This window comes from Leuciscus leuciscus, assembly GCF_965113295.1.
Source record: "Leuciscus leuciscus genome assembly, chromosome: 16".
NCBI classification, from domain to species: domain Eukaryota; kingdom Metazoa; phylum Chordata; class Actinopteri; order Cypriniformes; family Leuciscidae; genus Leuciscus; species Leuciscus leuciscus.
Window position 1 is genome coordinate 15,604,292 of NC_138740.1, and position 19,585 is coordinate 15,623,876.

A 19,585-nucleotide genomic window follows, 5' to 3' on the forward strand; every position below is an offset into this window, starting at 1 on the left:
TTTAATGTAATTTAAGTTGAAATGACTTAAACATCCAAGTTGATTGAACTTTTTTTTAACAGTGTTGGAACTCGATAATCTTTATTCGGTTTCAGGGTTCAATCAGAATGCTATACTGTGAATGTGATGAATGTGAATCAGGGTGCTTCAGATTTGAGAAGTGACAATGTTGGTGCTGATCTGGGAACACTGATGCTGGTCCTGGGACATGGACGGAGACACAGAGCGTGTGAGGGAAGAGGTGTGATGCTTAGAAGTGAGAATGACGGGGTCACTGGAATGAACATGACTGGACACTCTGACTCTGAGCCGAGGTCACGCCTTACCACGGAATATTTAACAAGGTTGTTTTAAAATACTAGTTTTCTCATCAATTAAACTCTTAAAAATAAAGGTTCCAAGGGGGATTTTCACAGAAATGGCATAGAAAAAAACCCAGTTTGGTTCCCCAAAGAACCTTTCAGTGAACAGTTCTTACAATAACCATTTTTTTCTTAGTGTGAGGAACATTTAAAAAATCCAAAGAACCCTTTTCCACTATAAAGGAACTTTTGTGTAATGGAAAGTTAAAGGTTCTTCATGGAACCATATTTAGTGTGAAGAGGCATTAATGAAGAGACCATTTTCCTAAATCTTATTCACAGGATGTTGGCGACATTTCTGAGACATTCTACAAAGAATGAGAGAGGCATAGGCCATTTAACTTAAAGGGGACTAAACTGATCTGAAATGTTTATAGTTGCATGCAATTTTAGCGCAATAAAAAGGTTTTAATTGACAGTGTAACTAAAGAATATTTCGTAATAATAATCCTAGTATTGCCTGTTGACTGGTTTACAATGAGAGAGGCGTTTGAGAAACATTGTTCCAATGAGGGTCTCTTGTAGCTTTACGAAAAGCTACCCAAATTGTTGTTTGGTTGACCACAATGTTGTTAACATTAATGCGAATCATTATATCACTTTTTTATCATTATTAGTGAATATTTAAAAGGAGGCATTGTAGAATTTATGTAATTTTGTACATAAACAGTATGAATCTGTTTTTGCCTTTTTTACTTTTACAATGTCAGAACACACACTTTAAAGATAGATTTAAATGCATGTGGCTATACATTCATATAAGTATAGGCTATTTTCCACTTTTTTGCTTAGCATTATTTCCTCAATTTCTAACAGCAGTAGTGTGTGTGTGTGTGTGTGTTTCAAAAAGTAAATCTGAGATGTGAGAAACATTTAAATAAGCCTCTGAAATAATTTTGGAATTTACCACAATGATCTGAATCTTGGCTTGAGGGAAAGGTTATGGGCCGGCCACAGCATTATTAAAATATTTTGAAAACATAACATAATCAGACCAATCAATCAATGTTAGCGAGCTAGACATAGGTTTAAAATAAACAGTTTAAACTGGCACTATAGTGTCAGTCACATGTTAGTTCTAATCTTTCATAAAAAAAGACAAAAGAAAAAAGAAATAATAATTTGACTCGACAGTACATCAATTAATTACAAGAACAGGACACATCTTCATTTATACTGCATGCGTGCTCTAACTAATCCATTTCTTGTTATTTTAAATTAAAGATTTGTGTTGACTTGCTTTAAAGAAAACACAGTGGTCAGGCTTGGGGAGCAGCAGGCTGGTGATTACTGACATTCCTGACCATGGGGGAGAAGATTTTTAAGAGCCGTTAGTGGCAGGGGGTTTCCAAGGCTCTGAGATCAGCAAATGTTAAAACAAACTGGGACTAGACAGACCCCCATAGGCCAGAACACTCCCAAATGAACAGAGTAAACAACTGCCACCCTCACTGTCTGATGCTCTGTGCTTTTCTATCTATCTATCTATCTATCTATCTATCTATCTATCTATCTATCTATCTATCTATCTATCTATCTATCTATCTATCTATCTATCTATCTATCTATCTATCTATCTATCTATCTATCTATCTATCTATCTAATATTCCTATATATCCACCCATCTATCTATCCATCCATATATCTATCTATCTATCCATCCATATATCTTTATATCCATCCATATATCTATCTATCCATCCATATATCTATCTATCCACCATATATCTATCTATCCATCCATATATCTATCTATCCATCCATATATCTATCTATCTATCTATCTATCTATCTATCTATCTAATATTTCTATATAACCACCCATCTAGCTATCCATCCATCCATCCATCCATAATCTATCTATCTATCTATCTATCTATCTATCTATCTATCTATCTATCTATCTATCTATCTATCTATCTATCTATCTATCTATCCATCCATATATACATATATATATCCACTCATCTATCTATCTATCTATCTATCTATCTATCTATCTATCTATCTATCTATCTATCTATCTATCCATCCATATATACATATATATATCCACTCATCTATCTATCTATCTATCTATCTATCTATCTATCTATCTATCCATCCATATATCTATCTATCCACCCATCTATCTATCTATCTATCTATCTATCTATCTATCTATCTATCTATCTATCTATCTATCTATCTATCTATCTATCCATCCATATATCTATCGATCCATCCATATATATATCTATATATATATATATATACCCATCCATATATATCTATCCACCATCTATCTATCCATCATCCATCTATCTATCTATTTAGCCACCCACCCATATATCTATCTATCTATCCATCTATCTATCTATCTATCTATCTATCTATCTATCTATCTATCTATCTATCTATCTATCGTACATCAATCTATCCATCTATTGTCCATCAATCTATCCATCCATCCATCGCTATTTCATTTGTATAATCTAATGTAGCCATTATTACACTCAGTAGCTAGCCAATGCTATTTACAATATAGGCCTATAGCCTTTCATAATGACTTTGAAGGAATTAACTTTGTATCATCTAGGCTATATGCAAGACGGCGTTTGCCCTTCACCCCTTTTACTAATTAGATTAGTAAAGTGAACGAAAACACACCCGTTAATTGATTGAATCGCATTATCTGTAATCTCAACAGTATGTTTAAGCAATAGCTCGTCGCTATCTTGCGTTGTCCATTTGTGCCTTTTGCCTGACGCGGGTCAGTTTGCTGGCTCTATAGGAGGTCGGAGTGACGCAGACTCGCAAATTTGCTCCTCCAAATGGAGCGACGAAGTCCATCAAGCCCCTATTAGGACCTCATTAAATTCGCTTTAGTGAGATATTTTGCACCCCTCTTAACGGGCTGAAGTGTGAACGCGTGCTTTTAGACAAACAGCGCGAGACGCGCTCGGACTGACCGCGGATCGGCTTCAGTTCTTCAGCTTTTGATGACTCCTGCAAGTGTTTAAGGTAAGAGCTGTTTTCAGATCAGCTGTCGAATGCAGTAATTAAAGAATCAACAGACAGCAGAGACGGGTCATTAGAAAATCAAAATATAGCCTGTATAGGCTACTTTTAAAGGTTCATTTTAAAATAAAGATTTGTTCTTTATTTATAATAACACGTACTCTATGATTTAAAGGATGAATTTGAGTGTTAATAAATTGCGTTGTAGGTCTACTATCTACAAACTAAAAATAAAAATAAATTGTTAGACCTATAGCCTAATTGCCTATGCATTTATTAGTTCTAACGTTTAGTTTTTAGTAATCAAACGGTTGCTATATAGGCCTAATATCTGCTATATAGGTTGCTATAAATCAAAATGGTAACAGGGTTAGGCCCTACCTAACAAAATAAAGTAGGCTAGCAGTTCAATAACTTGGGGGCAGTAGGCCTATTGTATTTATTGATGGAATTGTATAGGCCTACATAATTTTAATAACAGCCTGACCCCCAAAAATATATATTTTTAATACAATCTTATGTCAACAAAAAAATTAAAAAGATTTTAAAATTAATCTAGGTTGTATTTCCATATTCTGGGGAATAGTCTAGGCTACTCTACAGCAAGGATAGGACACACTTTTTGATCTTTTGATCACTACTGCGTATAGCCTACTCCTTAATTTAATGTAGCCACGAAACCTAACTAACTATAGCTATTATATATGGTCGCAGTCCTGTGTCGCCCCCCGTCGTCTTTCTCGCAGATGGTGTGCAAGTTTGCCCCTCCGTGTTGTTGCAATAACCTCACGGTACCAGATTTCTCACCCTCACGCTGGGGCGCACTGTTTATACAACTGGAGAAGTCTTCACACCAAAATGTCCATAGCAGTCTCTATCCCAATCATTTGGCAAACAGCACCAAACCCCCTCTCAAAACAACCTCCGATCATTTGGCATCAGCGGCACCATCGCCCAGCCCCGCCCCTGCATCACCAGCTCCATATAAACCCCGAGAGCGAATCTCCTTCATCCATTCACTTCGACTCATCCACGGCGCACATCGCTCGGAGATCTTCCAAAAACAGGACTATTTGGGACTATCGCCAAGAAAAAGAGAGAAAGAGAAAGATGAATTCCGTGTGCTTTGCCGCTCCTCTTTCCAATACTATGAACACTAAGATCCAGCAGTCCAGCAGGTGAGCATTCTATTCTATTCTATTCTATTCTATTCTATTCTATTCTATTCTATTCTATTCTATTCTATTCTATTCTGTTTTGTTCTATTCTTAATTGAAAAGTTGACTGTTAAATGCACAGCTAAAATATCACTATCATATTCGATCCACAGCCCAGCTTCCCTGTGGAGACCGTGGCTCGTGACCAGAAAAGATGCTCAAACTGAATGCCGGAAAACCAAGCTGGCTTGTGTAAGTTTTTCCACCACTGCAATCCTAATATTTCAATGGAATTTCCATCTGTTTAGGAATGTTATTAAACACACGGTACCGTAATGAATTCCTGCCACCACAGTGCTATTTATTACGCTGTAAAAAAAAGATTGTTGGTTTAACCTAAAAAAGTAAGTTAGCTGCCTGGTTGCCTTAACATTTTGAGTTCATTGAAATTAAAACTTTGAGTTAATACAATAAAGGAGATTGGTTTAATAAATAAACTCAAAATATTGTGATAACATCAGGTTACATGTTTTTTGCATGGTGCCATGTACAGTTTTTTTTGAAAGCAGCATCAGGTAGCTTTAAGGTGACAGACAGGCATGTGGTGAGCATTAGGCACAGCAGAAGGTGCGACCGTGGAGCTGTTTCATTGCCACAGAGCCATTGCAAAGGCAAACTGAGAGCAGTTCTAGCACTGAGACACTCAGCCATATGGCACCACTGTCTGAGTGTGAACACTGAGTCTGTGCCCAGCGACGAGGTGTAGGGGAAAACAGCTCCCAGAGAGCAAGCGCTAACTCGCTTGCCAAGATTTAAGCAGACACCTCTTGCTAGGTTTGGGAAAGGGAGTTGGAGCCAGTTTCCCACAAACACTTAAGCCTGACACCCTCCATGTCACAGCTTTCGCATCCTGCCCAGGGTGTTATACACCCACGAAGCTGGCAGTGATATCACCTCATAAACACTGGACAGGAAGCATTGTTTGAGTTGTGTTTTTGTGCATGTGGTCTTACACGTCTTTTCTCACTCTTTCCAGCCTTACTCCAGGCCAGAAGTGCCCAGTAACACTACAACAGATGGCAAGATGCAATCTTTCCAGCACCCTGTCAGGTCAGTGCACATTTCATTTTGCTTGAGCAATGGTTTTGTTTTGTAACACGATTTTCTTTTAGCCCTAAAACCCTAATCTGTTCCAAATAAGGCTTATTTTACCATGCTGAAAAATGCATTTCCTTGCTCTGTTTGCGTAGTTTCACTGTAAATAAAATTGCTGCCTTAAATATTTAAGTAATCAACTTAGATGTTTAAGTAATTTCAACTTAAATTGCATTAAACTGGCAAATTAGTTGAATCGTGTATAAATTATAAAAAAAAAAGAAGCTTTATATAGCTGATATAAAACAGCTTCTTTGTTATTAAATGTAAGCAATTTTTAAAAGTGAAACAATATTTTTTCCAGTGTATTTACCAATTTATTTCTTCACACATTAGGCTGTACTGGCCCAGATCGAAATCCTTCGACTACCTCTTCAGCGATGGCGAGTCCCTGCTCCGAAATTTCCCAGTGCAGGCCACCATTAACTTCTACGATGAGTCAGACAGCGAGGATGAGGAGGAGGACAGCTGTGATGAAGATGAAGACAGCGACGACGAGGAGTGTCTTAAACTTAACGGTCACTTCACCAATTACAACTGAGAGTTCGACCTCACCCGCCGTCTCTGCAAATGTGACTTTACGCTGAGGGAAAGTTCATAAATTTAACATAGACACTGGATAACGCCACATCGCGCTCTATTAGAGAAGTCGTGCCATCAATAATTCAGTGCATGGACATGGTCCTGTCTTACGAGCATCTAAAGCACAAGCAGAATGATTTTACTGATTGTTTTGTGCAGGAAACACTAGTTACACGAATGCAGAGGCTTGCATAAATGTATTTCCTGTTAGGAACAGAGAAAATGCATTCCCACATTGGGAATTGTTGTTTTAGATCGATCTCAGGATTCTTACCTTCTTTTGTATATAAAATTCTATTTGTATTCTATTACCCATCCTTAACTTATGATTCATGTACTTTAATGTATATATGTATTTATGGCATATTTTTCTACTTTTGTACTTTCGAATATAATAATAAAATCTATTTAAATGAGTGCAAACCTTGTCTGTTTGGGATCTGTGCTTCAGATAGGTCTCTCTTTTGAACTCGCTCGCGTGCTTTGATGTTCTCTGACACTATCTGTTGACTAGAAGGGGCTCTGCTGTTTGTCCATGTTTCAAACAAAAGAGGTTTGATAAAGGGCACTGTCCGCAATGACAATGTCCTCCTAAGAATGTCTGATGTTCAAGATTGGACTCTTCCTGTAAAGTCCTAGAGTCAACAGAGACCTTACTTGATGGCTCTGCTTTATCTAAGAATAGATAGGAGAAAAAGGCAGTTTATTAGGAGGACACAGTATCAAAAAGCCACGGTTGCAGACAATATGTTTGTTCTCTATAAACTAAACATCTGTTTTCTAGCTTTCATTTCCCCTGACAAATCTTTTTCAAGACCTGCCAAAAAGTGCTTATTGAATAATAATAATTCCATTAAAAAGTGTTATAGAATGACATACCATTAGAATATTTTAAAATTAGTATTAATTACAGAAATAATTTACTTTAAAGGAATACACTTAAGTGCAAACTGAATGTAATGTTTTCTGACACTTAATTGCATGTTATTTACAATTAAATGAAAACGTTTTATAGTTTATTATGTCTTTGAAATATGGCTTAAGTATACATGCTGAACTGACAATCATTTATGATAAACTGAAACATAGGCTACTTTAATGTCCTTTTTTGAAACTTGTATTGCATGTCTTTAAATATATTTGTAGTACATTAGTAATGATGAATTTGCAATTTACTACAATTAAAATATATTAACTTTCAAATAACAGACTACGGTAACAATTTTAATCAAGTGCTTTAGTATGTTAGTCAACGCATCAAATACTTTAAAGCACAAAAGATGACATGACAAACATAATGATTTAAAATGTACTTTAAAGTAAAACCTTCGCTCTCTTATCTTCGAGGAAAGCAGTCTAACAGAATTAAGATTCAGAACAAAATTTCTAATATACATCATTTAGTTACTGAAAACTTCAAAAGTTTGGTGGACATTTAGGAAGGTCAGCCCAAATTGGTTGTTACATTGAAAGGTGAGTTTAAATGTCATTTTGCAGCCTTGTGACATAAAGATATTACAAAAATCTGCTGTGGCAAGCTGTTTTAGCATTTAATACCCCTGGTTCTACCAGTCGTAATTTAGTTTTTACTTGTCAAAATTCCAATTCCAGGTATCTATTCTACAATTTTGACTCGTCGTAATTGGAATAAAGATATGCTTTGAAGATATCCACAATGTTATTTTGAATAGTCATAATGTACGTACATTCGAGATGCTATTTTGACTGGTCATATTACTCCATTGACTTCCTTTGAAAAAATATTTTCTGATATCTAAATAAGTCTTGACTAGTAGAAATTGTAATTAAAGATATAATTGATTTTGTACTAGAATGGTAAGTCGTTTTAGAATTAAATACCCCTGGCTTTTCTAGTCACAATTTAGTTTTGACTAGTCCAAATTTCAATTCCAGATATCTATTCTGCAATTTTGACTAGTCATAATATGGACTGAAGATATCTACAATGTTATTTTGACCATGCTTCCATTGAAAAATATTTTTCTGATATCTACAAATGAGTTTTGATTAGTAGAAATTGTAATTAAAGATATCTATAATTGATTTTGTACTAGGCATAATTCTAATGAGAGATATCTCAAATTACAATTTTACTAGTGATATTTAAATTAGAGATATCTAATTGAATTACCACTAGTTAAAAATTATAACTCGAGATATCTCTAACTTTGTTAGTCATAATTCAAATTTAAGAAAACTTTAATTCTTCATCATTAAAGATATCATAATACATTTTTAGATATCTCAAAGTAATGTATTACTAGTCTAATTACAATTAGGCCTAGATACCTTGAATTGCATTTTTTAATAATAAAACTTAATAATAAATACCGTGAAGTGGAATTCTTCCTAGTTAAAACTCATTTAAAGAAATCTACAATTTAATTATGGATATCTCAATTGATTTTTGACTCGGAAGTTCTTTCTGTATCTGCATTTAGCTTTGTGACTGGGTCTTCTGAAATTTGCCATAATTAAAAATTAATAATATTAATGGACTGGTGCTCATCACTGAAAACAGCAGGATTTCACCATCACAGTTCTCTAGCTATAATACGAAACAACACTCCCACCTTGTGGGAACATTTTTAACTATCTAAAATATATTAATGGATAGTCAAACCATAGTTTTATATGCCAATTCAGCCTGCCATACACGGCTCCATCTGGCTAGAGTTAAAGAAGGGCGGTTCGGCATTATGGGTAATGCTGTCTTTTAATACAAGGCGTGGCATCAACAGGGACCCCTGAGTCTTGGCTCTATCCCGATATCATGCTCTTTCTCTAATTAAAATATCACTTGTTTGCCCTCCGCGTTCATGACGATAAGAATAAAACATTAATGTCTATGCAAAATTACGCAACGGTTTCTTGAAACTATTTCGGAGGACTGTATTCGTGCGCACAGACTACACTACCCAGTTTAGAAGTATGACTTTGCGTGTACAATATCAACAATGGAATTTCATTGGACAATCAGGGGGAATCCGTGACTCCTATTGGCCCATCCGCATGTCAATCAAAGGGCATCCATGACTCATGTGTGTGCTGCTCCCTCGTTGGAAACAGGGATGGAATGGACTAGCAATTGCTACAGCCTGGAAGGTAGGCTTTATTATTATTTTGCGTCTCCCCCTCCCGAGTTACAAATCTACACGTTATTTTCTTTCGTTCCATGGCAACTAAAAATATCGCTATAAATAAATCTCTTCAATCACACAGAGATCCCATCTAAGGACTATAGTCAGTCAAATTGAATATGTGTCTCTTATTAATATTTTATTTGCTTTTAAGAAAGCTATTTGCTTTTAACAATGGCTTTAGTAATGGCTGTGATTACAGCGAATTGCTTAGTCAATATTTTCATTAAAACCTTTGCACTTTTAAATAAAAGAAAATCTATTTTACATCTAGCATTTTAAGTATGCTTTGCATTTCTCTTAGTCGTGTATTATATTTTTTTTATTTGACGCGTTTTCAAGACAACGTTAAAGGTGAAATTACGTTGGGCTGATATGTTTCGCATGACAAAGCGATAGTAACTTTCGAATTAAATTAATTCGTTAAGGAGTGAGCTCGAGCACGAGTGATATAAATTTAGCTCGCGCATCTCTCTATCTACCCGCTCCGTTACTATGGGAACCTCCTCCCCCGCCCCTTCTCCCTCCCCCATCAGCACATCTTTAGATGCAAGAGCTTATAGATTTATTTAGTGAGCTCATCAGAGAGCAGTCTTATGTTTATGTGACATTTTAGAATATTGTGAGTAAAGCCTATGCCGTAATTATGATGAATAACAACAGGTATGCACGTAAGATAACTTTTTTCAACGCTTTAAATGCATCTTTTCTTCTGCCCAGGTAAAAATACTTCAGATTGAGTTCTCTTGTGGTAGTATGGCAGCAGGTAAGTGCCAGATTTCAACAACTTCATCTTGAAACACTGATAAGGTCCATTCAGATTGGTCTGATCTAAAAATAGCCCAGTAGCCCTTGAGCAAAAACCTGATTTCAACAAGTGCAACATGTTCAAAGATGTTGATCCTGGAACAACAGTCCAATCAACCAATCAGATTTGAGGGACAAGTTTACAGTTTATGTCAAGTTTAGGTTTACAACCAGGGTTAGGTGCTTCTATCAGTGTTATTCACCTGTCATTTCCCTCTGATTTTAGGGATAACGTATGGGTAGGGGATAGGTTTAGGGGTAGGGATATGGTTAGGACTATATTTTTGAACAGGAATTTTGTTCCATGATAAAAAAAAAAAAATGTTTTCCTCAGGAACTTTCCCAGGCGTCAAGAACAGAACATTCAGTTAAATTGTGAAATGACACAAAACCTTGATGTAATAGATGGTGTGTCAAAGTTCTTTGGGTTCCTGTTGCTCTTCTGAAGCCCTGCTGTACTCTTTTCAGCATTGACCCATATTACAAATTGATGCATATTAATCTAGGTAATAGAAGTCGCCATAAAATGAAAATTCAGTCACACTTTAGGATCCAATTCTCACTGTTAACTAACTATTAACTATGACATTTTGCCTCAGTAAACTCCTAATTACTGCTTATTAATAGTCAGTAAGGTAGTTGTTAAGCTTAGGTATTGGGAAGGATTAATGGATGTAGAATATTACATCATGCAGAATAAGGCATTAATATGTGCTTTATTAGTATTAATAAACACCCAATATCCTAGTAATATGCATGCTAATAAGCAACTAGTTAATAGTGAGAATTGGACCCTAAACTAAAGTGTTACTGAAAATTCTGTTTTCTAGATGCAGGTTTATCATGTTGTATTGTGAACAATTCATCTGTGCATATGTTTCATTAATTTAGTTTGACCTCATAATGTTTCATTATAATGTCATAACTGAATCTACTGGTAAAAATGATAGGCTTCTCTCTGGTGTTGTATGTAGGACTGTTTGATTGATGGAAAATGAATGGAATGATTAATAGATAGAAAATCATTCTTAGAATAATGGCAAAAAATTTATTTTTTTTCTTTAAGTAATTGCACATTTAATGAGAACAGCATAAAACCGTTTAGATTTGATGTATTTGACGAGCCTTATCCATCGGCAAAGGCATGAACTTGAAAACTTACGTAAACTACATATACACAACAGAACAAACAGAGAAACACCTTTGCTCCCAGTAGCTAAAACATACAGATGTCTTTTAATCTCTCAGCGTTTCTAGATGGCAAGGATGCAAACTCTCTCCTCAAACGTTTTCCACGGGATAATGGTTTCCTGGAGGAGCTCCGGCCGGGCAACATTGAGAGGGAATGTGCCGAAGAGAGCTGCAGCTTTGAGGAGGCCAATGAAGTGTTTGAAAATAAGGAGCAAACGGTAAATACTGTCTCTACTAGCAAAAGCTTTAAACAATTCAATTTCCTGTGTTTATTTTTGTGTTTTTTTTTGGTTTGCCATGCAAGTTAACAATATTGCAAGTCTATTGTACCATTGTTCTGATAGGTGCTTTCACACATACAGATTGTCCTTTCAGAGCCCTGTTGTCGAAATGCCAGCAAATCAGTTCTGGCAATTTGCTGGCTGAGATAATGCTTTATTATGGTTGTGTGTGAACAAGGACTTGCGATGTTTGGAGGATTTTACATAAGAAATCTGCTGGCGTAGAATTTGAGCCTGTCGCACAGTTCTTTGGAGTCAATGCAATTATGTCACTTTGTTTACTTGAGGCCAACATGACTTACAGATCTATTATAAGTGGGTGTTTTATTAGGTATTACTATTGGCACTTTTGGCCCTGTGGATTTAAAAAAAAAACTCACTTAACTGAAACGTAAAACACACTTTTGCCTCTCTTTTTTTTAGAAAGTCATGAACATTTCGCAGGGATGGCCCCTGTGTACGGTCCATACACGACACCATTTTTAACTAAAAACAGAAGACTTTTTATGCGTTTTGGCCGTTCATTTACACGACAACGGCGTTTTGGTGGCCTAAAAAAATGCAAACTTTTGAAAACGACACCCTTATCATCTCTGTGTAAACTACAAAACCGCGAATCTGTGAAAACGGTGATGTCATGCACATACGTAGGCTATTATGTGTTTTTGCAAATATAAGGATACAGATATTAACAGTAAGAAAAAAAAAGGGGGGGTGGGGGGCATACGGACATAATCACAAGTGGTTATAAGAATTACACAAATCAACACATAACATTTTGTCATCATGAAAAATGAAAGGTTCCATACATCAGACTGATGATGATATATGTTTTCGAAGCCTTTGTGTTCAAAGGTTTTGACATGTTCTTAAAGGTGCAATGCGTAACATTTCATGTTAAAAATACCCGTTTTTCTAACCCATACATGCTTAAACAATTGCCTGATGGGCTGAATGAGCCCTTCTCTGATCACTGCGATTGCCTCTATAATCCTGTACAGTAAAATAAATAAGAGGGATTCGGGACGGAATGAGCGTGCACACCTCTGGTTGCAGTTTCGCTTGTCGCCAGAGGGGGCATAGTTCTGCAAAAACTCAGAGACTTGCGCATTGCACCTTTAAAGGAAGTAAAAAGGGACTTTCTATCAGAGGAGAACATTCTAAAATTGGGATTACAGTGAATGTTTCTGGCTTTGTGAAGATGCAATTTGTTGCAACAAAAAATTCAGTATTATCAAGATTAACATCCGTAGAATTACAATCAGACAAAAAATGATAAATGATATGTAATTTGTTGCTATAGGCATGTGCGTTCGGCTCGAGTGCACTGTGGTAAAATAATGCGTATGTGCACAGGCGCTAGTCTTTCTATACAAAGTGACATCGCCAACTACTTGTCTGGCATGCATAATACAGCGTTATTAGTCGTTTTCGCAGATCCGTGTGAATGGGGATCGTTTTGATAATGTTGTCTTCTGTAAAAAGAAAAAAACTTTACTTTACTGTAAACGTACCCTTAGTTCCATTTCCATCACTTCTTTCATCTTAAATTACTTTGTTTTTAATGGCATTCTGTGATGGAAAGTAAATGTAAATGATATTTTAAAGGAACACTCCACCGTTTTTTGAAATAGGGCTTATTCACTTTCTTTCCTACATTTAGATAGGTGGGCAAATGCATTTTTGTCTCAGTGCATGCATTGTTTTAGTTTTACAGGGTCGGCGCTAGCTTAGCTTAGCACAATGAATGGAATCCTTTGTTGCCAGCTAGCATGTCCTGAGTAAAAGTGATATAACATTTTTTTAAAAACCCACCTAATTACTTCTTGTGGCCTGCGTATTCACAACAAGTACAAATAGTGATGCAGATTAAAACTAGGCGATTTCCTAGGCAGATATTGACTTATATATTAAGGACTATATTAGGGGGAAGCACAGGCGAAGCACTGCTACTTGGGCGTGATATCTCTGCGCCCAAGTAGCAGTGCTTCACCTGTGCTTCCCCCTAATATAGTCCCAAGTCAATATCTGCATAGGAAATCGTCTAGTGTTAATCTGCATCGCTATTTGTACTTGTTGTGAATACGCAGGCCACAAGAAGTAATTAGGTGGGTTTTTAAATTTTTTTATATCACTTTTACTCAGGACATGCTAGCTGGCAACAAAGGATTCTATTCATTATGCTAAGCTAAGCTAGCGCCGACCCTGTAAAACTAAAACAATGCATGCACTGAGACAAAAATGCATTTGCCCACCTATCTAAATGTAGGAAAGAAGGTGAATAAGCCCTATTTCAAAAAACGGTGGAGTGTTCCTTTAAACATTTTTGGAATAAAATGGCCAAATCTAGGTAGGACTAATTTCATAGCTAGCATTTTATTCACAGTTATTCGTATAGTGCTTTTCACAATACATGCTAAATGCTAAATATACAAAAGTAAGTCATATTTTACTTTTTTTTTAAATTTCACAAATTTACAGTTTGATTGGAAATGATGATTTAGAAATATTTTCCGCAATATATGGTGTTTGTTTTCTTCACGTCTTCATTGAGTCTGTTGTCTCCTTGGTAAACAAGTACACTATCTTTTAGCTTAAGGCCAAAATAGAGTCCAGCATTTGGGTTCCAGGAGTAAAAATCCCATTAATTTCCTCCGTAGTGAAATAGTTTTTTAACAAAAACGAATAAATCATAAGATATACTTGCTGTGAGATATAAATCGATGGTTTTATTGAAGTCATCAGCCTGCATTATTTCAACTTTTTAAAATAATTGTGTACAACAGTGGAATTTCTGGTGTCAAAGTACATTACCCATGATTTATGCAGAGAAATCTCCACCGCAACAAAAAAATCAAGCCAAAAGAACTGCCTACTCTCCACTGCAAATTACGCAATAGTCAGTCTAACTACACTCTCAAACTACTTTAATATTTATCTCTATCTATCCATCCATCCATCCATCCATATATATGTATGTATAGACCCATCAAATCGATTAATCACGATACATAAAAGTTTGTGATTATGTGTGTATATATATTATTATATTTATATACTATACACTGTATATGTCTGTATGGGTGTGTGCGTGTCTGTGTGTATATATATATATATGTGTGTGTGTATACAGTATATTTAGGTATATTTTATTTAGGTGGAGTATATAGGTCCTGACTCTCTGTGGTCATTAAAAATTCCATGGCATTTCTCGTAAAGAGTAGGGCTGTAACCCTGGCCACATTCCACACATTGGCCCTTACCAATCATGGCCTCCTAATAATCCCCTTCCATTGAATTGGCTCTATCACTCTCTCTCCTCTCTCCACCTATAGCTGGTGTGTGGTGAGCGCACTGGCGCCGTTGTACTGTGGCTGCCGTCGCATCATCCAAGTGAATGCTGCACACTGGTGGTGGTTGAGGAGAGATCCCCTGATATGATTGTAAAGCGCTTTGGGTGTACAGTAGTACATATGAAAGCACTATATAAATGCCTCATTCATTCATTCATATTTATACATTATACACAAGACATATTTTTTATATATAAATATAATAATTTATATACACACATATATATTATGTAAACACAAACTTTTATGTTAGATGCGATTAATCGCAATTAATCGATTTGAAAGCACTAATATATATATATATATATATATATATATATATATATATATATATATATATATATATATATACACTACCGTTCAAAAGTTTGGGGTCAGTAAGATTTTTTCATGTTTTTAAAAGAAGTATCTTCTGCTCACCAAGGCTGCATTTATTTGATAAAAAACAATGGTTTATGGCTTATAACTCTTAAACAAAGCGTTTAAAAAAAAAAACTCAAGTCTTAGGAAAATATCGGAACCAAGTCCACTGAAAAAGTGGACGTAAAAAATAATAATAATAATGTAAAAAAAATGGTGGAAAAGATGCCACAACTGTGTAAAAAAAAACCCCCAATGAATAAGAAATCTTTGATTAGATAAACACATTTTTATAGTTTACAGTTATAAGTCTCAGTCTGTGACAAGGGTAAAACAATATAACAAAAGAAAACATGTAAATCTGTTAGTTGTAGACCCTGGGATGTAAAAATGTGTCATCCTTAAGAAACAGTCTACTGTGGTTGTTTTTATAGAAAAAATTTTGTCAAATTGAAATTTTGCTCTGCTATTTTTTCAAACTTTACTGAGGCACATTTGGTTAAAGCAAATGACATCTGATTGAGTTTTAATGGCGTTCTGGTGGTGGTGTGTGAATGCTATAAATGTATAAAACACAGAAGGCCACTGCAATTTAATAATGTGTAAAAGTGGCTATCCCTTCATTCATAGATGGAGTTCTGGAAAAACCGCAGCATCTACACAGTGAACAGCAATGCCGATTCGGAGCGCTCGGACACAGTGTACATGGTGGTGCCCCTTCTGGGCTTGGCCCTTCTCATCATCATCGCGCTCTTCCTCCTCTGGCGCTGTCAACTGCAGAAAGCCACGCGCCGGCGTCCGGCCTACACCCAGAACCGCTATCTGGCCAACCGGAACGCCCGCAGCCTCCCACGCATCCTGGTGCACCGCGAGCCTCCCGCGCACTCAGAGAACTCTCACGCCAATGACAGGCCCAGCGTGGTGGTCAGCGGCGCCGAAAGAGGCGGGGCTTCAGTCACCGCACAAGACGCCCATCATCACGCCGGCCATTCGCAGAACAATCGCTCCCTGTACGTACAAGATTCGTCCTTGTCCGTAGCCTCCCATCTGTCCGGTGCGACCCCGCCGCCATCCTACGAGGAAGTCACCGGCCACTTAGAGAGCAGCAGCGATGAGACCACAGCCCCCTACAGCGATCCTCCGCCCAAATATGAGGAGATTGTGCTAGAAAAGTGAGAGCTTTCATAAACAAGGACACATATAGCGGTAACCAAATGTTAGGGATGCACTGGTTCCCAAGCACTTATCCTAATGTGTCTCTTACTCTGAACAGAGCGCGCAGGCTATGTATTTGACGGTCGCCTTGTGTCGTTGATCGGTTTGTGGACTGCACTGGTTAAACGTGGTTGTTTTTCAAGTCTCAAAAGAGTCCTGCCTTCACACTCGTACAATCTTCTCACCCTCTTCACATCTACTTCAACCGCTCACTCCACAACGCACGACAGCAGCAGCTGCACTTCAGAAAGAAAATGTACAGATGTAAGCGAAGAAGAGATATATCCCTCACCGAGAGTCGGCAAGTTGCGCTCGCGTCGGGCGTCAAGCTTCAGAGCCTGCTAGGAAACGAAAGGATTGTTCATGATGTGCCAAATCGAATTGGTGTATCGTAGGAATGTTCAGACACACCGAATATTTCTAGAATGTGTGCGTCTTGTGTTTATAAAGTCGTGATTTCATAGATTCCCTTACACTACTAAGTATACTAAGCCCTGTGAAATCTTATACCAGCAGTATCTCTAATCCATACCAACGTCAGAATTAGTAATACACTCTCACGTGTAAATTGTAACGCTGACGGGAACAAAACAAATGCAAAACACAACATCCAAATCATGTATATGTTACGGTCACGCCGTTTCGTGGAAGATGCACTCTCGCGTATGCACACAATTTGATTGTTTACAGACACATACACAGAAATTCACATGGACTGTGTGTGGAACTAGGCCTTAGAAACAAGAAGAATAGTCAATCAAATCGTCTGCTAGGCTGCTTGTGGTTTTACGGTTATCGAGAGATTTTACCTCAAACGCTGTGCTCACACAATCACTCTCTCCCAAGACACAAATGCACAAAAACTCAAACTAAAAAACCTGTGTTTGGGGTCCAATCATTGGATGATACAACATTCCAGGCCCTCAATTTCTTGTTTTTGTTGTTCTCCCCGTCATTCTCAGACTGTTTACAAGGTGTTTTATTACTCTTTTTTTATAACAGCGTAAAAACTGTGTGATTTTGTACAAAGCTTTCTGTGGCTTTTGACATCCCCAGGTGCTATACTGTACTATAATGCTGCGTGTTCTCACTGCTTGTTTTCCCTCCTCATCACTATATCTCTGTACACACTGCTTGTGCTCTACCTAGTCAACCAAACATGCAGCTGAATCATGTTTTCCAGCTCAGGTTTAAGCCAATGAACTGCTGCCATTGCAGTAAATTTGTAAATAATCTCTCACACTGCCAACTTTGAGTGAATGGGATATTGGGCTTAAGGTACGGTCACATTTACTGTTGTTTGATGAATTTTTGTGGGCAATATCCAGTTATTTCAATAGAAATCCATGTAATTCGGAATTTCGCCAATGTGACTGCACCTTTAGTGTTGTGATGGGAATATCAATGTATCAATCCAATATAAATGGAAAAGCGACATTACAAGTAGGTCAGTGGGTTGTTGGGCGAAGCACTAAAACTAATGGAGCCTTAATATAATTGTGCTGAAAACACTGTATTATTATAAACTGCTAATTTCAAAAAGGGTTCAGACTTTAGCATGACCAAACGCTTTCATCCAAACAGTAGACCGAATGGATTGGACATAAGCACAGTATTGGAAGGATGCACTGGGGAAGTGAGGTTTGACCTTGCTTCTCCTCATTTAAAATGGACGAATTGCAAACTGCTTACTTGGCTTGAGGCTCGGCTGATGTCTCCTGGGCCTCTTACTCCAGCCGCAACAATCAATCCCATGATGCCCTGACAGGCTGTCTTTTACGCTGATGGAGCACCCAGCTCAGTAGACGGCTTTGATAATGGCTGGCACAGACTGCAGATCAGTTTCAGGCCGATAAGAGAATAGCATAGACAGCTCACTACAGTGGATGACAAGCGTTGAGAGGTGGGCAATGAGTTGTAAGTTATGGCTGAACGTTACGATGGCGTATGAAGCAACAGGTTTCTAATGAACAACGCTATGTAAGAGGTAGCAAGAACTGAAGATAATGTCAAGTGTGGTTTATCTTTGTGTTTATTTTAGACCAAGAGAGAACTGTACGCGTGAAGAAATGTGTCAGGGAGTGTGTGTGTGTGTGTGTGTGTGTGTGTTGTGTAAAGGTGTTCGTATATGTATGCCTGTTGCCAGAAGTCATGTTTCTGTCTAGCGTTTGCGCTAGTAAGAATGTGCCACAGGAGCCACGGGCTTGGCTTTATATGCTAAATATATATGTTATATCCAAAACCAAAACATAATGCACCATTGTTGTTCTTCAAGCCAAACTGCATGATTTTTCAATCATATATGCATTTTTTCTTTCTTTTTTTTATCATTTATGTATATTTTTCCACTGTGGCTCTGATTATCTTAGATCTGTTTGTGCTGGTTACACTAATTTTGCATTTCAATTTAAACACATTTGATTAACATAAGCACTACTGGTATTGTAATTCATAATTATATGATAAAATTGTACATTTGTGTATGTCTTGTGTCAAATGTCCTCCATCTTAGTCATCATGGCAATTTCTAAACCAAATGGATATAATATACTTGAATATCCATTTGTGTGAATATACAATACATATAATCAGATCTGTTGCGTACAAACGTCAATTGCGTAAATGGTAAACTGATGCATGAATCTAGTTTTATTTTTTATTATTATTATTACTTTGGAAGCATTTCATATTCATATTTCATATTTAAGCTTGAATTGGGGGAAATTCGAATACAGCTCTGTGAGCTCACTTTTATTCATGAGTGCTTTGTGTTTTGTTTAAAGCATTAATTCATCCATTAACTATCTCACCAAAATAAAAGTACAATTTCTTGTTGTCTAGTGTTTTTAATTAGGCTTTAGTTGTTTAAGAGACCATTGACTTAAACATTTTTTTTTTTTTAAAGCCTTTGGAGTCTTCCATAACAAATCTGTCTTTTTCTTTAAAGATTTGACCCACAT

At 36.9% G+C, this 19,585-nt stretch overlaps 2 protein-coding genes across 2 annotated transcripts; both read left to right on the top strand.

The window, feature by feature from the left end:
• Positions 1-4,388: 4,388 nt before the first annotated feature.
• ripply1 (ripply transcriptional repressor 1) lies at positions 4,389-6,674 on the top strand. Its single transcript, XM_082141533.1, has 4 exons — positions 4,389-4,541; positions 4,694-4,772; positions 5,557-5,630; positions 6,012-6,674. The coding sequence occupies exons 1-4, from the start codon at positions 4,474-4,476 to the stop codon at positions 6,214-6,216; spliced, it is 426 nt and encodes a 141-aa protein (XP_081997659.1). The 5' UTR covers positions 4,389-4,473; the 3' UTR covers positions 6,217-6,674.
• Positions 6,675-9,315: 2,641 nt separating this feature from the next.
• On the top strand, positions 9,316-19,511 carry LOC309478275 (transmembrane gamma-carboxyglutamic acid protein 3-like). The gene is made up of 4 exons (XM_082141862.1): positions 9,316-9,383; positions 10,139-10,184; positions 11,474-11,634; positions 16,041-19,511. The coding sequence occupies exons 1-4, from the start codon at positions 9,318-9,320 to the stop codon at positions 16,584-16,586; spliced, it is 819 nt and encodes a 272-aa protein (XP_081997988.1). The 5' UTR covers positions 9,316-9,317; the 3' UTR covers positions 16,587-19,511.
• The last annotated feature ends 74 nt before the right edge of the window (positions 19,512-19,585 follow it).

Coding starts and splice junctions, on each gene's coding strand:
- ripply1 (XM_082141533.1), top strand. CDS start 4,474: ATGAATTCCGTGTGCTTTGCCGCTCCTCTTTCCAATACTATGAACACT. Junction 4,773..5,556: donor GGAAAACCAAGCTGGCTTGT/GTAAGTTTTTCC, acceptor CACTCTTTCCAG/CCTTACTCCAGGCCAGAAGT. Junction 5,631..6,011: donor TCTTTCCAGCACCCTGTCAG/GTCAGTGCACAT, acceptor TTCACACATTAG/GCTGTACTGGCCCAGATCGA.
- LOC309478275 (XM_082141862.1), top strand. CDS start 9,318: ATGTGTGTGCTGCTCCCTCGTTGGAAACAGGGATGGAATGGACTAGCA. Junction 9,384..10,138: donor CAATTGCTACAGCCTGGAAG/GTAGGCTTTATT, acceptor TCTTCTGCCCAG/GTAAAAATACTTCAGATTGA. Junction 11,635..16,040: donor TTGAAAATAAGGAGCAAACG/GTAAATACTGTC, acceptor CTTCATTCATAG/ATGGAGTTCTGGAAAAACCG.